Source organism: Podarcis liolepis (assembly GCF_965112155.1).
Source record: "Podarcis liolepis genome assembly, chromosome: 5".
NCBI classification, from domain to species: Eukaryota; Metazoa; Chordata; class Lepidosauria; order Squamata; family Lacertidae; genus Podarcis; species Podarcis liolepis.
Window position 1 is genome coordinate 57,907,617 of NC_139556.1, and position 23,409 is coordinate 57,931,025.

General features: G+C 39.3%; 1 protein-coding gene across 1 annotated transcript in view; it reads right to left on the reverse strand.

Moving 5' to 3' along the window:
• Nucleotides 1–23,409, reverse strand: part of CFAP58 (cilia and flagella associated protein 58) — an 86,582-nt gene that overhangs the window by 59,253 nt on the left and 3,920 nt on the right. The window contains exons 2-9 of the mRNA XM_083504782.1: nt 22,734–23,015; nt 19,095–19,243; nt 17,342–17,498; nt 15,820–16,014; nt 12,953–13,090; nt 11,142–11,301; nt 9,200–9,282; nt 7,419–7,610 (exon numbers count right to left, since the gene is read on the reverse strand). Coding sequence (XP_083360908.1) covers nt 7,419–7,610; nt 9,200–9,282; nt 11,142–11,301; nt 12,953–13,090; nt 15,820–16,014; nt 17,342–17,498; nt 19,095–19,243; nt 22,734–23,015 — 1,356 coding nt within the window. The remainder of the gene's footprint in view (nt 1–7,418; nt 7,611–9,199; nt 9,283–11,141; nt 11,302–12,952; nt 13,091–15,819; nt 16,015–17,341; nt 17,499–19,094; nt 19,244–22,733; nt 23,016–23,409) is intronic.

Below are 23,409 nucleotides of genomic sequence, written 5' to 3' on the forward strand. Positions count from 1 at the left end.
CTAATCATATCACAATTCACCTTTCCTAAGGAAAACAAGCATTTGGAGAAGAAAACATGGAGACAATGAGTGGAAGCAGATCATCTGGAATGCACTGGACAGTTTGCCATGAAGAAATTTAAGGTGTCACAAACACTTAAATCTTAATACCTCTCCAGTATATTTTTTTACACTATACTATATTGATAGGGAAGAAGGAAAAATGCCTTTTTAAAGAGCAGGGCACATATGAGCTCTCAAATTAAGCAAGGAGAGCATAGAACCTCCAAATAGTGACGTTTGTAAGATATGAAACCGGCAAGAAAAACATTTTACTACTACAACTTCCTCTTGAAAAATATGCATTCATGTTCGTCTCTGCCATGCAAGATACTGGAAGAAACCTATCTCTAGCACCAAGGTTTTTTGTGCTTTCTTGTACAAAATCCCCCCTCCCATATAATTATTTACATATATGCTATGTAGTTTCCACTTCATTTATCCAACTGACTGGGGAGAGCTGTACAAACTTTGCAGTAATGAGAGACATGGGAATATTTTAAAAATGTATTTTCACTAATAAAACTCATAAGGAGAAGCCAGAGAAATCTGATAAATTTTAAATTTCAGATATCTGAGGTTCTGGAAATGGTTTCTTCATTACCTTGACATTAGATGGTAATGAAACAGATTGCTGGAATTCGTCCACCCTGCTTAGCTTCCTTGCATTGAGGCCTATTGTTTAAATTCATAAATTTATGTTCATGAACCTTCAAAGGAAGAGATAACATTAATGTTCAAAACAGCTACTCAGTAGTAGACCTTGCAACCAGCACATTTGTCTATGCTGAAAGAATTCAAGCTTTGCTAGTGTATAGTAGGGTTATCAGTGTGCAAGCTTTGGGGCGAATGCTTAATTAATTGATTACCAGATACCTCTAACCAACTCAGGAGATAAAGCACATCTAAATATAGAAAGTTTTATTGCAGAAGTGGCAATGGTACTCAAGTGCATTTGTTGCTGACTGCAGAGATGCCTAAAAACTGCTTACAGTTTAAAACAAAAGCAGAGACCCAGCTTATAATTTAACTCCTACTCCTACCTCTTGCTTTTTCCTGTTAAAAACAAGTTGCCAATAGCAATAAAAGTGAGCTCAAAATCAATAATGTGTATTTCAAATCTGAAGCCTAGCTTAGTGATTATCTAGGCTGAAGCAAAATTAGAAAACAGATCACTGAATTGTAACCATGCATCTTGGGAGTTGATGAACAAAAGTACAATAATAAACTACTTTACTATGTTTTACAAGTTGGCATCCATGGTTCTGAGGCTGACTGTGCTTTCATAAGAATTTATAAAATTGTTGCGTGGGAGTAACACCTCTCCAATAACTCTCAAACTGGAACTGGATGAATTAATGGATATTTTATTATGAATAACTCAAGAGTTGTCAACTGAGATTAGGAAAACATTTCCCTTACAATGCTGAGTTCTTCTTTTTTTTCTGAGAACTCTGTAACAATCTCCTTTACAGATAGCATGTTGGGAAGAATGCACAAAGTATCACTTGATGAGCTTCAGTAGAGTGATTTTGCATTGAAGGTCAGATTTTCAACTGCCATACATACATGAAGCTGGATCGAAACAGACTGCTTACTTACTGACACAAATATCTGTCTTCTTAGGACAATGTGCCATGACTCAAGTAACTTGTACCATCTGAAATAGTTTTACTAATTCAAATGCATTTTTAAAATTCTAGATTCACTTTTGGCATAGCGCCTGTTATTCACGCTTGGTCAATTTGCTGGAGGTTGTCATCTGTAAAGGTAATCTGAATCCTCTGCTCTTCGGCATGATTCAATGAACTAATGAACTCTAACATTTCTTCATCAGAAACTCATATGAAACTGTAAATGCTAAACTTCCTGGATTTCAATGTACTGATCTTGTACAGGGTGTAATCATCTCAGACTGAAAGCAGTCAGCATCCTTCCACTGTGACTGGGGCCACAGTGCACAATGTACATCAAGCAACCTATCTAGCAAACTGATGTGCCTAAATTGGAATAAGAAGCCTGGAGAGGGTTGTTTCTCTCACAAACAATTTGGCACATCATACATTATTTGCAAATCTGTATACAAGTTTTGGAAACTGATCTACAACATTAAAAAATCTGAAAGAAAACCTCAGTTGTGACTAGATCAGTTGAAAAAATAGACTAAATTATTTGATCCTGGGAAGCTCTCTGGGGTCAACTAGAACAATATAAAAAGGCAATTGCTTCTGAGTTGCTTCAAAGCACAGAAGTATTAGCTCTATAGCCAGCCACTGGTTCTGTCAATATCCTCATACTAGGAAGCCAGAATTAGGACAATTTGCATTAGTGCTTTTGTTCGGCCCAGACATCATGTGCCATGGTGCTTCTCCTACCTTTGCCATAGCCCTGATCAAGGCTTTTTGCAGCAGGAACTCACCAGAACTTAGTTCCAGCACCTCTCAAGTGGGCACCATTGCCATTCTAAGAGAATAAGGGAGGTGTTCATGGTGAGTTCTGGCACCTCTTTTCCAGAAAAATACCACTGGCCCTGATCTATTTGTATTTTGCTTTTCACCCTCCATTTTCACCAACTACTGTGCAATCCTAAGCATGCATACTCAGAAATAAATCCCAGAATTCATTAAGTTTTACTTTCCTGTAACTATGCTTCGGAGTGCAGCCATTGTTAAATGAACTAAGTTGCTTATCACAAATTCTGCGTTGGATCTACATTATTTGCTTCACTTACTACTAAGCAATCTTGTCTTTCAGACTACATTTGAAAGGTTACTTTGCAGAGCATTCCTTGTACTCTGGGGACCAGGATATCTAAAGGATTGCCTTACCCACTATATACCCGCCTGGCAACTGCATTCCTCAGTTGAGAGTACCATACACCCCAGAAGTGTGCTCAGGCTATAGCAGAAACTGGGCTTTTAGTGTTGTCACACCAGCTCTGTGGAATCACATAAGATATGCACCTAGAGTGATACTGTTTAGGCACCTACTAAAGACATTTTTGTTTAGGAAAGTTTTCCCTGAAGCATAATTAGTCATTTATGAAGATCAAGATCAATTTTATATTTAATTAAATGGCTTCATTGTTTTTAGAGTCTGTACAGATAGTTTTATTGTTTTAGAATTCTGTTTTTATTAATACACTGCTTTGATGGCTTTATGCCATGAAGTGCTCTATAAAAACATTTAATAATAATACAGTGAAAAACAGTAATAAAGGAAAAGATATATTAATTGTCCTGCATAGAAAATTAGCCCTGCAATGTGTGCCCACATGAATAGCTTTATCTTCCATCAATCTTCTTTTAATTAAACTATTTATTTCATATATCAAGTTCTTGCAAATGCATTGTGTATTATGTGGCACCTAGAGTAGTGCCTATTCTGCTGAGCTAAAGCAGTCTATTGGTACATGTGGCATAAGGTGATCTCATAGGTATACTTCTTCCAAGTTGTAGATAGGTAGCCGTGTTGGTCTGCCATAGTCAAAATAAAAAAATTCCTTCCAGTAGCACCTTAAAGACCAACTAAGTTAGTTCTTGGTATGAGCTTTCATGTGCATGCACACTTCTTCAGATACACTTCAGATGCACACTTCTGAAGAAGTGTGCATGCACACGAAAGCTCATACCAAGAACTAACTTAGTTGGTCTTTAAGGTGCTACTGGAAGGAATTTTTTTATTTCTTCCAAGTTGTTAGGGTCCTTATATACAAATAGTAACACCTTTAACCCAACCCAGCCCAGTAGCAAACCTGAAACCAGTGCAGATCATTCAAATTTGTGTCATCACTACAGGTTGTTGGAGCACATTCCATTGTTTCAATTATGTGCTGTGTGGAGAAATACTTTGTCCTGAATCTTTCAACATTCAGCTTCTTTGGATGCCTACAAATTCAAGTGCTATGTTATGCTACTTCCTTGACCTAACAATGGTCGCACGTTTGGGGCTTTATGCACTGAATTATCAGTATATAATATCAACAACCTCAGATATGCAGATGACACAACCTTGATGACAGAAAGTGAGGAGGAATTAAAGAACCTTTCAATGAAGGTGAAAGAGGAGAGCGCAAAATATGGTCTGAAGCTCAACATCAAAAAAACTAAGATCATGGCCACTGGTCCCATCACCTCCTGGCAAATAGAAGGGGAAGAAATGGAGACAGTGAGAGATTTTACTTTCTTGGGTTCCATGATCACTGCAGATGGTGACAGCAGTCACAAAATTAAAAGACGCCTGCTTCTTGGGAGAAAAGCAATGACAAACCTAGACAGCATCTTAAAAAGCAGAGATATCACCTTGCCAACAAAGGTCCATGTAGTTAAAGCTATGGTTTTCCCAGTAGTGATGTGTGGAAGTGAGAGCTGGACCATAAAGAAGGCTGATCGCTGAAGAATTGATGCTTCTGAGTTATGGTGCTGGAGGAGACTCTTGAGAGTCCCATGGACTACAAGAAGATCAAACCTATCCATTCTGAAGGAAATCAGCCCTGAGTGCTCATTGGATGGACAGATCCTAAAGCTGAGGCTCCAATACTTTGGCCACATCATGAGAAGAGAAGACTCCCAGGAAAAAACCCTGATGCTGGGAAAGATTGAGGGCACTAGGAGAAGGGGACGACAGAGGATAAGATGGTTGGACAGTGTTCTCGAAGCTACCAACATGAGTTTGACCAAACTGTGGGAGGCAGTGGAAGACAGGAGTGTATGGCGTGCTCTGGTCCATGGGGTCATGAAGAGTCGGTCACGATTAAATGACTAAACAACAACAACAACATACTAAACTAAAGATTTTGAGAGTTACTATTATTTTGGAGCTTCCAGATGGATTGTTTATTCACACAAAACCTGATTGTTACACAACAATTTCTAGCACAAATATCCCATTACCTTTTTAATAGCAAAATGTTTGGTAAGAAAGGTGATGGAAAATTGCACTAGAAAGTATGGGATAATAACCACTAGTTGGCAATATCATAAAACTTCAACACAAACATATCAGAATGAATACTCAATAAACAGACAATGCTGTATAATTTCTGCTCAAGTTGTGTGTGAATATGTCAGCATGATTGCTCAATAAGCAGCTGGTTTGGAAAGTCCCCAAGTCTCCTAAACATAGAAATTTGGCAGGCAGATCATGCTTTGTTATGGATAAGCTTCTCAGACAAAGGGAAGAAGGGAAGAAGCACTGAAGGGAATGCAGTAAACATCAAAATCACCAAAAATGTATTCATTATGTTCTTCTTTCACAGTTTTATTTGTGCAACCTATTGGCAATTTTTAGGTATTAGCATTTTTGCTCCTTGGTTTTTATGTGTAGCTAGAGAGTACCATATGAAATGCATTCAATGATAAAACAGATCTTGAGCTAATTCTCACTTGAAGTTGATGATCTATAAATATCCTGATATTTTTGCAAAATGTGTTTGCACCAGCTATGTGCGAAGGCTGTCCAAAGTCAGAATTCACCTCCAGTGAAGAAATCAAATGTATTTTTTTCTTGGTTTATGATTTTCCATTTTGGACTGGCATTACATATACTCAAACTTGGACAATCACCTCTAGTTATAAGGTCCTTTCTGAGGTGCCAGCAATGACTGATGTGCCTTGTTCATAACAGGCCTCAATAATCTTTTTTAAGAATACCCAAGAGTTCTTAATATTCCTTCCTATGGTTAACATCAACTGTGGTGGAGCACTGAAATGGCCATGGCTCCTGTTGTTGGCATCCATCCGTCAAACATGCATGCATGCATGCATACATACATACATACATACATAGCTCTTTATCTCTAGGCCAAGGAAGTAGGCCAATGTAAATGTAAAATGTAAAAATCATGCTACCACATAAAAATTTCTCTTCTTGATTACTTAACAAATCAAGAGCCTGTGGACAGGTGATCACGTCAATTTCTCTCACTTTCCACACACACACACACACACACACACACACACACACTGATACACAGTATGTAATGCTATTGATAAGGATTCACTGCCATAAACACAAGACAATTTAAGATACCAAAATAATAACAAATCTTACTTAAATGGAATTGTTATTACAAGGAATTTATACATGCTGTCATACAAGAAGGCACCTATCTGTTAATCAGATAAAGATACAGAAAGTAAAGTGAGCAGGGAATAACAATGAGAAGAAAACAGACTGGAAGCTAGCATGCCTGTCAGTGAGTTTTATGTAGAGCTCTTCAGTCAGTTCTCAAGCAAATAACAGAGCATTTTACAGTCACATAGCAGAGGAAGCAAGCAAGAAAGCTCCACCTAACCAGCTTGAGTTAACAAAACAGGCTATGACATAGCTTCTGCAAAAATTCACAACTTGTGTTTTGTTCAACAGATCGGATTCAAGTTACATACTGAGCAGTAACAGCTTTTTATGCAAGAAGAGAAGTCTAGATATCCGCATGGCCAATCTAAAAAACCCTTCTTAATTATAATGCCATATCCTTTATATTACTGAGAAAAGAGTAAGTTATTTTATAGTGGATAAATAATTAATACCCAAGCAATTTCACCTTAAGTGCACGAAGCCAAGAGATATCTGTGTATAAATGTTAGTGGTTGAGGTATGGGCTGTACTACAAAAGCAACAAGCTAATGAGTGCAGGGTAAGGTTGGAGGAGAGCAAAGGGGAAAGCTTTTTCCCACTTGCCCAAGCTTTCAGATAAAAAATGCAAAAAAAACCCTTATATAGTCATTCAGGATTTAACAGCTGTAACAACCTAGCAATGTCTCTCAAATGGGAAGAGAAATGAAGGGCAAGCAATTTTCTAGGGAGCACTTGCCTTTCTTTGTCCCTCTACATGCTATCTGAGGCCTGATAAGACATGCTCTGCACAGCTCCTTGTAATCTCTGCAGGCTCTTCACCCCTTTTCTCCCATTTCCACATGCCTGCTAATTCACAAAATCCCATGCATCCTGCTCATATGTTCCAACAAAAACAAAATTATTCTGTCCCCAACCAGCAAATTTTTCACATCAAGCAAAACATGCTAGTTAAGTAAAAAGATGTCAATTTTCTTAATCTGCATAATTTACTCCCATCACAGAATTAGAGTTTTTCTGGCAGCATAATTAAGTATGTTTATTTTAGATCCTAGATCTCTTGATTAGCCAGGCAACAGGAGGGTTTTTAGGGCACTAACTGTAGATACCAGAATGTATGCTTAAGTGGACTCTTTAAGATGTAACGAACATGCAGAGAAATAAGTATGACTCACTGGAACTTTATTCTTGTACCCTAAAGACCACTGAGAGGACCTTGGCAAAATTCATATAGAAAGTCAAGAACTGAAAAGAACATCTTGTTAGTTCTGAAAGGCAAAAGTCTGCAAACAACTCTCTCATACCTTCTGTGTGAGATCACTGGCTTCATTGATATAGCGGTCTCTCTCTTTTTCGAGCTGAAAGATTATCTTTCTCTGCTTCTGAGCCTCATCCTTATAATTCTGAATTTCTTCTTCCAGGTTCTTCTTTGACTGTTCATGGAGCTTAACAAGGTTCATCTGCTTTTGAGTAACGGTAGCAGCCTTGAGCAAGTTCTGCAAACAAACAGTGAAGATGGTTAGGGGACACATTGTATAAGAGTGATTTCACAAAGCCTAATAATACCAAGCACTCATGTCCAAACATGACATTACATGGGAGATACATGACATGGGAATTTCCTGACTTTTTCTTATTTATAGAATCATAGAATCATAGAGTTGGAAGAGACCACAAGGGCCATCGAGTCCAACCCCTTGCCAAGCAGGAAACACCATCAGAGCACTCCTGACATATGGTTGTCAAGCCTCTACTTAAAGACCTCCAAAGTAGGAGACTCCACCACACTCCTTGGCAGCAAATTCCACTGTCGAACAGCTCTTACTGTCAGGAAGTTCTTCCTAATGTTTAGGTGGAATCTTCTTTCTTGTAGTTTGGATCCATTGCTCCGTGTCCGCTTCTCTGGAGCAGCAGAAAACAACCTTTCTCCCTCCTCTATGTGACATCATTTTATATATTTGAACATGGCTATCATATCACCCCTTAACCTCCTCTTCTCCAGGCTAAACATGCCCAGCTCCCTTAGCCGTTCCTCATAAAAATTTAATGAAAAGCAGCCATAGGAGGCAGCAGTAGAATGAAAATAACAGCAGAGGAGTTGGGGTGGGGGAGAAGACTGCTTAATTATGTCTCCTCCGGCTGTTTTCCTGCTCAAATCTGCCTAGCTCCTTATCTAGAAGACTCCTCCTTCACCCCTCACTGCAGCCTCCCACAGCTTTTGATGAAAGAAGAAATGTGGAGAGACTATGTAACATATAATTTGACTCTCATTGCCAGAAAAGTACATAAATCATCCCAAGGTGGTACTCTTAACACCTGGTATTTCATTTTTTAAAAATGCTTGTTCCCAAGATGCAAGACACTCCATTTAAAGTTTGCATGTTACTACAGATAGTGGACAAAGTTTGCAATCCCGGGCACAACTGGCATCCGTGAAACTTCGCCAAACAAACTGTCTACAGAACTTTGTTACATTTATATCCAAGAATAATTCTTTTCAATAGGGATGGAGGATAAATTTGTTCAGTCTGCATTATGTCACAAACCAACTAGTCCTGGACTTACATGGATCAGAACACAATCCGCAAAACCAAAAAGGAAACAGACGTATGACTGAGTGCATGCAAAACTGACATGGAACAGAAATAGGCTGATCCAGTCATCGCTAATGATCAATAGATGTATATCTGTCAGACTGATTTTTAGTTTTACCAATAATGCCCCTGTCGTGTTTTTCCCATTGGGCCACTCTCAATGAGAAGGATGCTGCTGCTGTCCATCAGGTCACCTGATGGACCGGCAAAGTTTTTTTTCCAGTAAAAGAAAGACTAAAACTCTCTGCCACCTCATTTCTATTATGGTATGCCACATCACCCACAAAAGTAAAAGAATTTCTCCCAGCCCCTGCCACCAAAAATGCAGCCCTTTCATAGAAGATTGATGGGCCCAAGAAAGGGGAAGCATTTTCCAGCAGCAGTGTGCATATTCATACTTGACCAAATGACTACTAATGACCACAACTAGGATTTGGTTTTGTACAAATGACTGAGAGATGCATTTTCTAGAGTCAGATGTACACACTCACCTTGTTCAATATGTCCCTTTCTCTCACCAGCTCATCTATAGCCTTTTTGTCAATTTCAGCTTGTTTTTTTGCACCTTCCAACTCTAAAACACAGGAAAAGTTGATAAACCTTGAGGTCAGAGTCAGACTGCATAACTTGAACATTATGGGATGTTATTTTTTAAACGCAGTTTTACTTTAAAACTAAAAGTCAATATGATTATTCATTACTTCTGACAAGGTGACAGCAGAAAGGCACTAACTTGGAGGTTTTGCCCCAGTGCACACTTTACTCAGAAGTAAGCCCTGCTTAAGTCAATGGCCCTTGCTCTCTGATGTGAACATGCAGTGGCACACACTCTGGAAATTGGTCAAGGCAGGAGAGAAAACAGGGGAAAGCGAATCAGCTATGGTGAATTAAAAGCCTCAACTGTTACCACATCAGCCGAAAGGCCGCTCTCAGGGCAAACAGAGGGAGTGGGAGGGGGGGACAGGAGCAGCTGCCGTGCTAGGACAGCGGACCAAGCAGCAGCGTCCTTACAGACAGTACCACTGCAGACTAGGGAGGGGGCTCTGCAGGGTTGCTGCATCAGCCCATGCAATGTCAGGATCGTTCCGCTGAGGTGCTGAGAGAGCTGAAATTGTTGTCCATCAACCCTCCCCCCCCCCCCGAGTCTGTGGCCTTGGCAGGTGCTAACCTAGCCAACCTCTAAGTATGTCTCTGCCAAATTAAGATGTATGGAGGCCCAGGAGTAGTTCCAACAATAAGGTCTCCTAAATGAACATGCCAGTGGGAGGTTTCTTTCCAGGGCTTACTGCAGCTGCAGGGAGGTCTGATTTTGTTGGGCTTACTGTAGGGTGTGGGGTTAAAAACCTTGCAATACAGAATAACCCTGATGAAATACACTAATCCATACAGCTGGTAACTGAAAAAATATTAATTCATTAATTCACTGGCAACACTCAAAATCCATACAAAGTAGAAGACTCTTGATCACAAAGAAAGTCTAATCAGATCAAGTGAATCCATGGCAAGAATTTAATACACAACAACCCCCACTTTCCATTTCTTATTTTTTAAATTACTATTTCTGAATTAAAAGTTTGCTTTAATAATTATTCATTTATATAATGAAAGCATGTATCACAACAGGATACAATACTAGGCAAATACTAGGGGGTTATTGGGTTGGTTTTGTTTTTTTTATTTTGATTCTGTATTGTGTGTTTTTATATTGTGATTTTATCTTGTTTTCACTCTGTTTATCTCTTGGAAAAGCTCATTTGGTTTCTAAGACTGAGAGAATGAAGATTCTACTTTGCCTTTATACAATGAAGTATTTAATATTCCATTGACTTCTTTCATCTCAGGACACAAGAGATAAACCTCTGGTGGATTCCTGGCAAGAGAAGTGGACCATAACTACATATTCATAGCTGCTCCCACAACTTGCATTGTATTCCTAACCAAGAACTCGGCACAATTCTCAGCCCTGCTGCATCAAAATTCTTGGAATTCTGCATTCTGCTATTTTCTACTAGAAACTGCAAGTTCCTGCACCTGCAGGGAACTGCTAATAGCAGATTTCCCAAGCATGTCAACCAGGTCTTTTCTGAAATGGTTGGAAAGAAGACTCAGAGATACAAAACATATCGAAAATACTTGCAAGGGGAACTGCAACTGCCCACATTTCACAGATGCATGTTTGCTTTCCCATACTTCCTTCAAACATTACAAAAATAAACAAGAATTTGTTTATTTTTAAGATATGCTGAAGCACATTGTCATACCCTCAACCTGCCACCACCAACTAAACAATAATAAACCCACAGTTGACATATCATGGGAATTCAGGAGCTTGCCTTTTTCTGTAACACTTGAAGTATAGCTAAGACATATATTGGGGGGAAATTGTTTTGTCCAACCAAATTTCCATATCACTGCATTAAATTTGACTCCTACCTCTCTCCAGCCCATTTATCTGATTTTTAAGAGTATCCCTTTCGAATTCAGCATGAGTCTTTTGCTCTTCTACAGCACGTAATTTTCGCTGCATAACCTCTCTCACTTTAGAAAGTTTTGAAATCTCTTGACGCATCTGAGACACCTCATCTTCTCTCGACTACAGAAAACAAAAGAACAGGAATAGAGAGGCAACAATTAGTAAGGTATATATCAACTTTTGCTCCTACTGCAATGTGTTGGGTAAAAAAAATAAAATAATAGCCATTGTCATTTGCAATAAATGAAAATATTCAGAGCCCTGAAGGCTTTACAGAGCACAGCTTTTGTTTTTCATCCTCTTTTCTCTCTATCCTTTTTCTTCCGCTGCACTCTTGAGCTTTAGTACCAAGTACTCAGCTTGCCATCACTTGCCTAATGACAGCTGGACAGAAGAACTAACAGTGCACTCCAAACCCAAGATTCACCAGGATGAGTGAGTTTGGACTAGGAAGATTCTGGGCTGTCCTAGTTCAGCTGCTGTAACTCCCTGATTGTGGCTCAGCTGGGACTCAGCCTGCAGAACTCAAACGTATGCAGGGGTGGGACGGGACAGGATAACAAGACACGCTGATTCTTAACCTTTTAGTTCAGTCACATGACCTAGCAACTCAGCAGATCGTACACTGGCAAAAAGAGTGGTGCAAGCCAACATCTATTTTAAAGTATTATATTCCCTCTTCTGGGCTCTGGCTAATCAGCCAACAGTAGCCCCACTCCTGAAAAGAGTTTAGAATATTGGTAACTTATGCCAACAACAACAAGGTTCTATGGCATTTTAGGGTGTAATTCTATGCACCTGGAAGTAAGACCCATTAAACTCATAAGGCTTACTTCTAAGTTGACACTCATAGAACTGTGCAACAGAAGCATTCGTAGGCTTGAGTCTACCATGTATCTGATGAAATTTGTGCCACAATTAATTTTTTAGCTTTTTAGGTGCCCAAAGTCTTGGTTCATATCCAAAGGAAGATCATCGGCTGTGATAATAGCTTTTGATAATGACTTTTTTAATAAACATGAACATAGATCAGAAAATAATCGTGATAGCCTGAAACTCTGAAATGGAATCCTCTTGCTACACCAGATAAATATTTTTATATGCTTCTAGAACTTGCTTCCATTGTTTTAACCAACCAGGCCCCTTGGAAGCAAACACTTCATCAGCAAATGACTTCTTCTATTTAGAAGAACAGGTTGTACATTACTAAAGCTCAATAAACTATTGGTTTTCTGTCCTTTTCTTTAACAGAAACCATGTTGTAACTGCAGATGTGTTCTTGACTGGAGATTAGACAAAAGAGATGAACAATGGCAATATCTTAGGTATATATAGTGCCTTTCATCTCAAGGAGAGATTGGCCTATCTTGGAAAGGCAGGAATCTGTAAGATGCCACAAAACCAATGTAAAAAAACACAAAAGGTTGGGGAACAAATTGGAATAGAAAAGAGGCCGTAATAGGAAGAATAAGGTTTTTGCAGAAAATAAATTGTATGAGCAGATTATGATGTCACCACTTCCAAAGTTTGGGCTATCCTGGATGTCAGTGCAATTCATGTGCATGTTTTGTAATGTAATTCTCACTGGGGGTGAGAATGTTCTGTCCCAACAAGAATTGTCTTTCCATATCTGCTATTTGTGTTTCAAAGGAAGCCTCATAGCGATCAAACATCTAGACACATAATCTAGTAATCACACACCTACTAAGCAGCCATTTTGTACAATGCAGTTTTGAAACTGGGATAGTATCTGATGTCATACTGAACTTACTCTCAGCTCTGTGGTTTTCTGCTGGTTCTCCTGCATGAGTTGATCAATGGCCAAAGTATGCTGTTCATTTTCTTGCTGGAGCTTGAGATTTCTTGCTGTACACTGTTCAAGTTCTTTTGTGGCTCTTTCATTCAGAATCTGTGGAATTGTGGCACAAAGCCATAAATGTATTTATAATATACTAGTACCACCCTCAACTTCTACAAAGCTTCTAAGGAGAACAGAATTCCTTCACCTTTTTTTTAAATCAAATGCCATTTACCACCATATTAGTAATGTATCCTATTTGAGAAATATGACAATTGTTCAGAAACTGGGAATGAGAGTGGCAGCTTCTAATGAATAACTCAGGGGGTATAATCTTTTTTGTAGGATCTTTGTAAGCCTCCCTCACAGGTAGCCAATAAATATTTTAATGCCTTATTGACATTTGGTAGTGTACAACACTTCCTGTAACCACTGCAAATGAGAAATAGAGTCAAATGGTTTTTATCAGCAATCATGAAAATAAATTATAAATCTTAGCAGACATATGCTACATTAATAAAAAGCAGTGACTATTATGAGATGGTAGACTACATATTGTATCACTGCAGAAGATCCCAGGCTCAATCTCAAGTATTTCAAGGCAAAGGATTGCCATTGGTAAAGCTGGTAAAGACTGCCCCTAAGACCATGATACACCACTGCCTGTCATAATATTGGTCTAGATGGGTTGGCGTCCGTCTGTCTTGGGAGACAGTGGAAGAGTGCACCTTCAGGGCTGCTGTCACAATACTAGTCTAGATAGTATTTTTAATATAAAGCAACTTCATATGTTCAACATGTTCATAATTACTTGAGTCCATAGAAGTGCATATTCCAGTGAAATTCAGTTACCTCAATAGGAAGAACAGAAAAGGGTAGCAAGACATCACTATCTGACAGACTGATTAAAATCAATACACACAATACATTCTGGGAGCAGAGAAGCATGTTAGTAAAGCAAACTTGGCGCCATTCTGTGGCTGCTAATAGCTATGCCAGGACTGGCCCACAATTACCATTCGTAATGTGTAAATGGATCATCACACTATTTTAAAAGGCTACATCAGGACCAATGTATTTGACAGAGACAATAAAATTTTCCTTTCAGTTCTGCATATACACCGAATCTGTGCTTGGTTTTATTAAATACTTCATCTAAATGAACAACTGTCACAGACGTCTACCCAAATACACTCAGGGAATGGAAGGAAGGACTATACATTTGCATGACACAAGCAACTCCAGGAAGACTTTTGTTCCAGGAAGAAACTGCTTTACAATTACCAAACCTCTTTTACTGTTTACTAAAATTGCTTCTCATAGGGCTTTGCAGCATCAGGGGAAATGGAGTGAAAAAACAATCTAGACCATTTTAAGGCCTGATCAGAAAAATGCTAAGAAATGATATTTTGGTTTTTAAAAATAAATACTTTGCACTTTGACAGCAACTTCTGTCTAAAGATCTTTACCAGCATTCTGACAGCTAACCTCACAAGTGACAGATAGGAAAATATTATTGTCATGCTTCCTTATTTATCTGCAGGCTTCAATATTTCAGAGGGAAATGAGCAACAATTGTATGTTAAGAAATATACTAGTATGAAATGACAGTCTGGTGAGCCATGGCATCAGAGCATGAACACTGTTTTAGGCAGAAGTGAAAGTCCATTCTTATGTTTTATTAGTTTGAGGCAACTGCAGAAAAACATCAGCTTCTGCTACTCAAGCTGCATCAGTCCACACCGAGACAGTCATACACATGCTCTTCTCAGCCAAAATCAGCTTCTGGCCCAACACCACAAATGTGGTGGTGTGGATTATCCCTTTGCACAAAAAAAGCAGCATTCACACAATAATAAGTCAAATAATAAGTCAGCATAAGCTGGTTTTTCCCCACAGATGCCATGCTGCTTAAACCAACTGTGTGTGAATATACCCTGAGACACTGAAATTTCCAAAGTGAGTTCTTAAAGACCTACAGAAACTAAATACATTCAAGTGAGTTTTCTGATAAAATTCATTTATATACAAGAAAATATGGCATATTCATTTTAATGTAGCCACTAAAAAGGTTCAAACGCATCTGCATCAAGTTCATAGAAATATTCAGTAGAAAGCCAGTAGCCCATTTAATAAGACATAAATGCAACTACTAGTCGCTATCCGGAGCTGCCACATTTTCAATGCAACTTTTTTTTTAAGCAACAAAGGAAAGACCATAATTTCAAGAACTATCAATGGGCTCATAATGGGTATTGCTAGACTCACATATGTAAAACTGTGTTATGTGCTGCTGGATAATTTTACAAACCAGACATGAGTCCCATCTTTAGAATCCTTCCTGATTCCTGCTCTCTCATATTTGTTCCTTGGCAGACCTCAGAGGAAACAGGAAGTACCCTGTCATCTTACAGTGGGGTGGGGGGTACAGTCCAGATGCTGTTGGATTGGAAGATGGAGCCCAACAGTAGGGAACCATGTTTGCTTCCCATGTTACAGGATCCCACAGTTATGCATTCATTTATCTCATGTCATGTAACTAAAGGCTCACACTCAGAGATACTTTTAACAAACCCAAGGGACCAGGATGTAATTTTGTGCATGTGGCTTTATTGTCTTATTTTGCCACAAATCTTTAGAAGGCATTCTCAAATTACTTCAGTGCGAGTGAGGGAGCAGGTGGGATTTTTGTCAAAATCTATATTAGCCGTATATGACCAAGAAAAAGAAAGTGTTTAGTTTCCCCAAGTGTTTTCATTCTGTCCTGAAAATCTGACCTTGATCTGAAGAGTCTATGTGTGTGTGTTTTTAAGGAAGTTCAATGTCAGACCCTACATTACCTTTTGCTCCTTGAGCTGCTGTTCAATTCTCAAGAGTTCCTCCTTGTTTCTATTCATATTCTGCTGCATTGCCTTCATTTCAGCCAATTTACTGTCTAATTCCATCTGCTGCTGTTTTAGTTCCCTCTCCATTTTTTCTTTTCTTCGGGCCTCCCTTGAAGCCTCATTCTGACGCAACTGGATTTCCTGATTAAGCTGCAAACAGCAATATAGGAGGAAATGGCAAAAAAAAAAATGTTTTTCTTTTAATCAGAGGAATCAGTAAGTGTATATTTTACCCACATTTAAGTTCGGCATTCTACTTTTTGCTATTTAAACAATTTACACAGCATCTGGACAGTAAGGTAAAGGTAAAAGGTAAAAAGGTAAAGGACCACTGGACAGTTAAGTCTAGTTGAATTTGACTATGGGGTGTGGTGCTCATCTCTGCTTTCAGGCCGAGGGAGCCAGCATTTGTCTGCAGACAGCTTTTTTCGGGTTATGTGGCCAGCAAGACTAAACTGTTCATGGAGCAATGGGACACCATGACGGAAGCCAGAGCGCACGGAAACGCCGTTTACCTTCCTGCCTCAGCAGTACCTATTTATCTACTTGCGCTGGTATGCTTTTGAACTGCTAGGTTGGCAGGAGCTGGACAAAGCAATGGGAGCTCACCCTGTCGCGCAGGTTCAAACTGCTGACCTTACGATAGATAAGCCCAAGGTGGTTTAGACCACAGTGCTACCCATGTCGCTACACAGTAAAATTGAACAGAACCCCAGCCAGAGAACTTACAATCAGTATTGGGCAAAATAGGGCTAAGGAGATAAAGTCAACGCTTCACATGAAGAATGGAGGTGAGGTTGAAGCACAGTTGCTTAAGGAATGGTTTTGTGAAACAAAATATGTTTTTGGGAGACTTCAGGGAAGACAAAGAAGTGATCTGATGAACAGTGAAAGGAATGTTTCAGGAGTGAGGGGCAAGAAAGTCTAGAGATCGCTGAACACCCCCACTATCTACCCCACAAACCCATATGGGTTTTACAAGTACAAGAAAGAAATGATCACAAAACTCAGATGGGATGCCAGATGGGATGCAAGCAAAAGGGATGGAACCAGCAGAAGAAGGAACCCTGGTTCTCAGGCTGTTCCCCTCCCACTCTACCTAAAGTTAAAAACCTACTCCTGGCTCCATTCTGCCCTCTCCCCTGATGTCTCCCCTCAATCTAATCTAGATTATAAACTCAGCAGGGTAGGAACATGTCTTCTCAGTATTTATAAAGCAGCAGCTCCAGTTGGTGCAGATTTGGCAAACATTTAAGTCCCCTACAGAAGGAAAACTGTTCTGAAAAAGATATGTCAGAGATCAATGAAAGAGATTAAATGCACTGATGATGCTCTGTCACTGAAGACTTCTCACCAACCCGCCTGGAAAAGGTTTAGGAAGTAAAATAACAGGTGGTAGTTAATAGAGACAAATTGGCAAGCTTGGAAAGCCTTCTAGACAAAGACAAAAGTGACAGCAAATAGGGTTTACACAGACCTCAGCAATGGTTTGTTCCGCCACAGTTTTTGTCATTTCTGCTTCGTGCTGTTGATCTGACATATTTGTTACGTTTTCACGTAACTTTACAACCTCTGACAAAAGCTGGTCTCGCTCCTTTGTTACTTCTTCCTTGAATTTTAGCAATTCCCGCAGGCTGTGGAGGAAAAAAAGATCTAAGTCAACTTCTCCGTGTTCTCCGCAAAAGGTGCTTTCTGGGAAATGATAGTGTAAAGATATAACTGCTTTACATGAAACTCCCCTTCTATTAGCTCACAAAACCTGTCAACTAAATTGCATGTCTGTGAACATTTACTAAAAACACCCTATTACTACTTAGTAGCAAAAATCATAACCCAGTAGTTTTTATTCTTCAGCTGAATTCATGATTCAAACTTAGTTCCTTCCAACCTAATGATCAGAACTCTAAACTGTCATGCTCTGCAGCATGTTCACTGTATGCCCGCTCCTCTACTCCTGTCTTGCCGTTTTTTGGGTGTCTTCCTTTGGATTTGAATAGGTTGTCTCAGCTAATCTGAGATATTACATGACACATAAACGTCCAGGATTCAAGAGATGTACAGACAAGAACATAATCTGCCCAGGATATCTGCTCATCTGGCTTCAGCACCGTCGACCCTCCAAAAACCTTCTGACCAACAAAGAAGACTTCCCTTTCTCCCCTACTGACCAGTATACTTTCCCACCTTTTCCATGAAGTGTTTGGCAAAGCTCTCTAGTTCCTGTGCCCTGCATTAACTATTAACTGTACATGTAAATGAAACAACCACATACTGCAGTGCTAAAATTTAGATTGTAAGCTCTTCAAAGCAGGGACCCACAGGGAAGGTGCCATGAGCACCGACTGCCTATTATTGTTATTATCAACAGCAAAAGTTAGACACACTGAGTAACAATGAGAGACACTGGGTTCCAACTGAAAACCCATGTGGAAGGCAGCTTGAATTTATGCTCCAAGTATGCTGGCAACTGTTACGCAACTATTACACAGGTGCTCCCAGCAGCAAAGCTAAAATCACAAGATTAACAGTACAAATTAAAGCTAATATAGCAACACCAAATGGTTGTGGCAACTGCTTTCCCATCTACCAATCACACTGTTGCACACTGACAATTTCTTAACATTTTTCATGCACTGAAACCACTAATCAATGCAGAGGTTGAAGATGCCCCCATGGCCTAACATTCCCCAGAACATAAATCCTAGATCAGGGGTGGCAACCGCTTCTGGGCTTGAGGGCCACATTCACCTTTGGCAAACACTCTGGGGACCACATACCAGTGGTAGGTGTTGGAAAAAATGTGTGTGGGCACACAGCCCCCCCCCCCATTACTGCCCTCTCCCCACTCATCATATGGTTGATCTGAAGACCAGGAAGGGGCAATTTGCATCCTCATCAGGGAACTGGACTTGGCCAAGGAGTTTAAACCTTTCTGCCCACCCCATTGCCATGCTTCTTTTATTTGTACCACTGCTAAAATCAGTGGCAGAAAAACTTGCTGGGAGAGGGCACATAAGGCATCCTGGCTAGGGGATAGACTGCTGTGGCTTTTGAATAAAAATTATCAAGCTATTCTGAGGGTGCAAACACACAGCTTTTCACACATGAAATATATTTTCCCACCTAAAATATAATATGTGCAGGTTTTTGCAAGATTATTTGCATTATCTTTATCAAATGTAGTCTCAATGAACGGCAATTTCTCCCAGTCCTCTCCAGATGCAACTCACTTATGCTCCTGACCCAATGATAATCCAGATCCTTGCTCCACTAATTTAGTCAAGTTCACAATTTCCTCTTTAAGAGACAGGATGGTTTCCTTTGCTTTCTGCTCCTTCTCATAAGCTGCATCCACCATTTTCCAAGCCTTTTCGATCTCCTGTGGATGGTTGAAGAAAACAGTTTCATATATTTAATTAAAAATGAACAATTAGCTAATTAATTTTCCTCCAGGTTAATGAATAAAAGTTTTCAGCCTTCTTTCAACCTTTTGTCTTCATCTGTGTTCTGTTCTATTAGCCAATTCCGTCTGGCCAGTAAATATTAGTACTTTCAATTAAGTAATCCATACCTACTAATATGGAACATTATACCTAATTATATTGTATTTTCAAAGTTATTTATTTTCATCAGCATGAATCTTGCTTAAAGTCCACTGGAATCCATGGTCAAGTTTATCCATATTTTGCACAACGTTTCTATAATCATAATTTTAAAATCCAGCTTTTACCTTAAAAAGTCCAGAAGGAGATGACAACTAAACATTCGGGGGAAAACTTTCTGACAGTAAGAGCTGTTCAGCAGTGCAACAGACTCCCACTAGCGGTAGTGGGCTCTCCTTCCTTGGAGGTTTTTAAGCAGAGGCTGGATGGCCATCTGTCATGGATGCTTTAGCTGAGATTCCTGTATTGCAGGGGGTTGGACTAGATGACCCTTGGGGTAGCTTCCAACTCTTAAGATTCTATGATTCTATTTGATTCAAACAAGAAATTCAGGGGAAAGCAAGCTAGTATTTTTAATATTTTCTGCTTATCTCATAAATGTGAATATATGAATATTTGGGAGAATGATTACAATGCAAAGCAATTTATGGTTAAGCTAGCCCGTAAACAATGGGGGTCAAAGGATGGGTACTCAACCATGACCTGAAGCCATGTGTTTTGTCATAGAACTTAAAATCTACTGTTTGGGATATTATTTCCAGCACATAGCCAGGGATTTTTTCCCTTTCTTTGTTAACCATCATATACTAGTCCATCAAATCATAAAAGTATGGAGAGAGTTCAGGCAGTAAGAAGGTCATCCCCTTAATATCTGTGGCTCTTGGGTCAGGAAAGCTGCTTGCTACCACATCTTAGCTTCTTCTCTTCTTTTTTGGGACAGCTCAGAAGGATAATTTGAGTAAAAAGGCAAGCACCCTAAAGGATTCTCATAAAGCTTTTGAAATGTGTTTTCATCTACCATATTTCTTCTATGTTCTATGCTCTCATACCACATCTCATTATTATGTAAATATTGTTTGATTTTGAAGTGATAATATTAAGCTTACTGTCCAGTTCAATAAAGCATTATACACGTAACTAACAATATGTTTAAGAACAGAAGAATTAGCCTCAGACGAACTATTTTTGTGTTTAGAATCTAAGGGCCAATCTAGATTTGGTTTTAAATGCAGCTTTATATATAATATTCATTTCTTTAAAATGCAAATAACAGCCCTGCAGTGGGGTGATAATTGTCATGCTCACAGCAGGCAGTGTGATTTTCCTCTGCTTTAGTCCTGAAATCACCCATCTAAAGCTACTATTTGTATTAAAGGAAAACCACTTGTTGGTGCCATAAAATTAATCCTGGTGCAATTCCATGTTTTAAAATAGTATTTAATATCCATGTAACATTTACATTTGTTTAAGGAACAAATTTGTTCAACAAAGCAGATGAAGGGGAAAATAATATTTTACAGGAATATTCCTTATCCCATTGTTGTTGTCTATTCGTTTAGTCGTGTCCGACTCTTCGTGACCCCATGGACCAGAGCATGCCAGGCACTCTTTATCCCATTAAAACCCCACAAAATTTCATTGATGTTTTTTCTTAGCACTGCAGCCCCAAAGCAAGCCATCAAATAGATTCTACAGTTCTATGATATCAGTTATTTTTTACAATACTGTCATAATAGTTTCATTAAAATCAGTGTCACTTGCCTAAGTAAAAGGTGTCATATTTCACCTGCCTAAGTGAAAAATGGTCCAATCAATTAGCCTTAAGCTGCAACTTTACTGTACATTCCCAAAAGTTCCCAAAGGACCACAGTGGCACAACTGGATAATTTGGTGCATAATGTAATTGCTCATCTCATCTCCATACTCTTCCTGCTCTCATTGACATAGTCAAAGGAGTCTGTACACTCAGATGAAGGACATCTTAATACCCAAATGGGCTTTTGTTTTTGTCATTTACTTTGGCTAGAGCATGACTATACACAACATTATGTAAGTGTCCTCTTGTTTGTTTGTTTTATTTCAGATGGAGGAACACAAGGTTGTTCCTTTTTGTATCAGGGTAAAAGGACAAAGAAGTATTAATATGGTAAGATAATAAAATAAGCAGTTCAAGTATGACTGATTGAAGATACAAAACAAAAAGACTGTAAAAACCTGTTAGATCTAACTAGAATTAATCTTATGCTAGCCCCTAAAATTAGATATATAAATACATTTTATTTTTACCAAATTCACACTATAAAATTAGCACACTGTAAATGTAGGTTGTGTCGCTCTGAGCAGTCTGACATACGCAGTAGTCCATTTCCTGCATATTCTTTTAAATTCACTTTCAGCACTTTTGCTGTTACACTGTAAATGTGGCTTCTGTTGAAAACTAGAGGCATGTATGTGATGAAACAATCACACAATAGCTTTACCACATGCCAAACGTTGCATGGGTTCTGTCAGGGAACTGACATCGGAGCCAGAGGCGGAGGGAAGGCTCCCAAGTGATGCTGGAGAAGGACCCAGCAGGGAGAGAGGCAGCTCATCAGCTGGGGAAGGAAATCAGCGCAACACCAGGGATAAAGGGGGGCAGATGGGGGAATCGGCGAGAGGGCTCCAGGACTCTTCGCCGGACACCAGCGGGGAGAGCACGGGTCCTCCGCTACCCACACCCTCCCTGCGCAGAAGACTTCCGCGCAGGGAGAGTAGGAGGAGACTTGGTGTCAAACAGCTTTTATGCTGGAAAAGGTTTAAGAAACGCCCACTGACGGATTCTGCTAGCGACTGAAACAGCCACGAAGTAGAGGGCTGTCCAGACAGAAAAGGTTTAACCAGCCAACCTAGCCAGGAGTGTCAGCAACTTACGCACGAGTAACCCCAATCATTATTACAGGTTCATTTGACCTACATTCCGAAAATGCTAGTTTGATGGTGAACACTGACCTCATTAAAAACTTTTCTAGGAATGTTACAGAAGTAACATACAGGGGGAGTAGCAAGGACCCACAACTTCAGCATGCGTACACTACACATATACATTATACTCTACACATATACATTTACATTATACAACTGTTTCAAGTGACATGAGAATAAAGTCAATGTAACTGAATGTGAATGTATGGTTTAAATATGTATTATTAAATATTTAGTATAGGTGCCGTGAGTTTTTCTGCATAATCTGATCTTCCCTCTCCACCACAGATGATTAACAGAATTAGAAGAGCTGAGATCAACAGTAAAGGGACATCAACTTCCACTACAAACTGTAACTCACACCAAGTCATCATACTAAGGATCATGAAAGTGCTAACATTTTACAGGTTCAAGACCTCCTATGGCCTCAGTTATGCATTTGTCATGTTTTGCTTCCTTTACCCTTTTCAGAGATGCTATTGTTGTCTGGTCATCCTGTGAGAGTTTCAGGGCAGTAGCCACTTTAGCCGAATTCACCACAATCTCTGCATTCAGCTCCCTGCATTTTGCCATGAGACGCTTTTCATTCTCATAGGACTTTCTTAGCACCGTGTGGAGCTTCTCATATTCCACGCGAAATTTCTCAAGGCTTTGATCTCCTGTAAGCTCATTGATGACTTCTTGGAAGTCTTTTTCCAACGCTTCAAATATATTTTCTTCTATTGCAGGTTTGTCATATTTTTCCTGGATGAAAGGAAAGAGAGAATCTATCAGTCAGTCACCAAAGGCATCTTGATAAAGATAATGACATATCCCAAGATATTGGTATAATAGCTCCAAGGTACCTCCTTTTGATTAAAACATCTGTGATTATGGCAACTCATACCATATGAAGCTTACATTCCATCCTATTTTAAATGCACAATCCTTTAGGCAAGCAGAGTCTTTTAAACATAACTTCAGCCCATCTATAAAGACTTACCATTACACAAAGTATCCAATTATAAAACACAACTTTTAAAGATTCCAGTGTTTATATCACAACTGCTGTCTTTGTTTTCATGATCATATATTCCTTGAAGATGTCACTTCAAAGCATGCTGTTCTTCAATTCTTCACTAAGCAGTTACTTGGGATG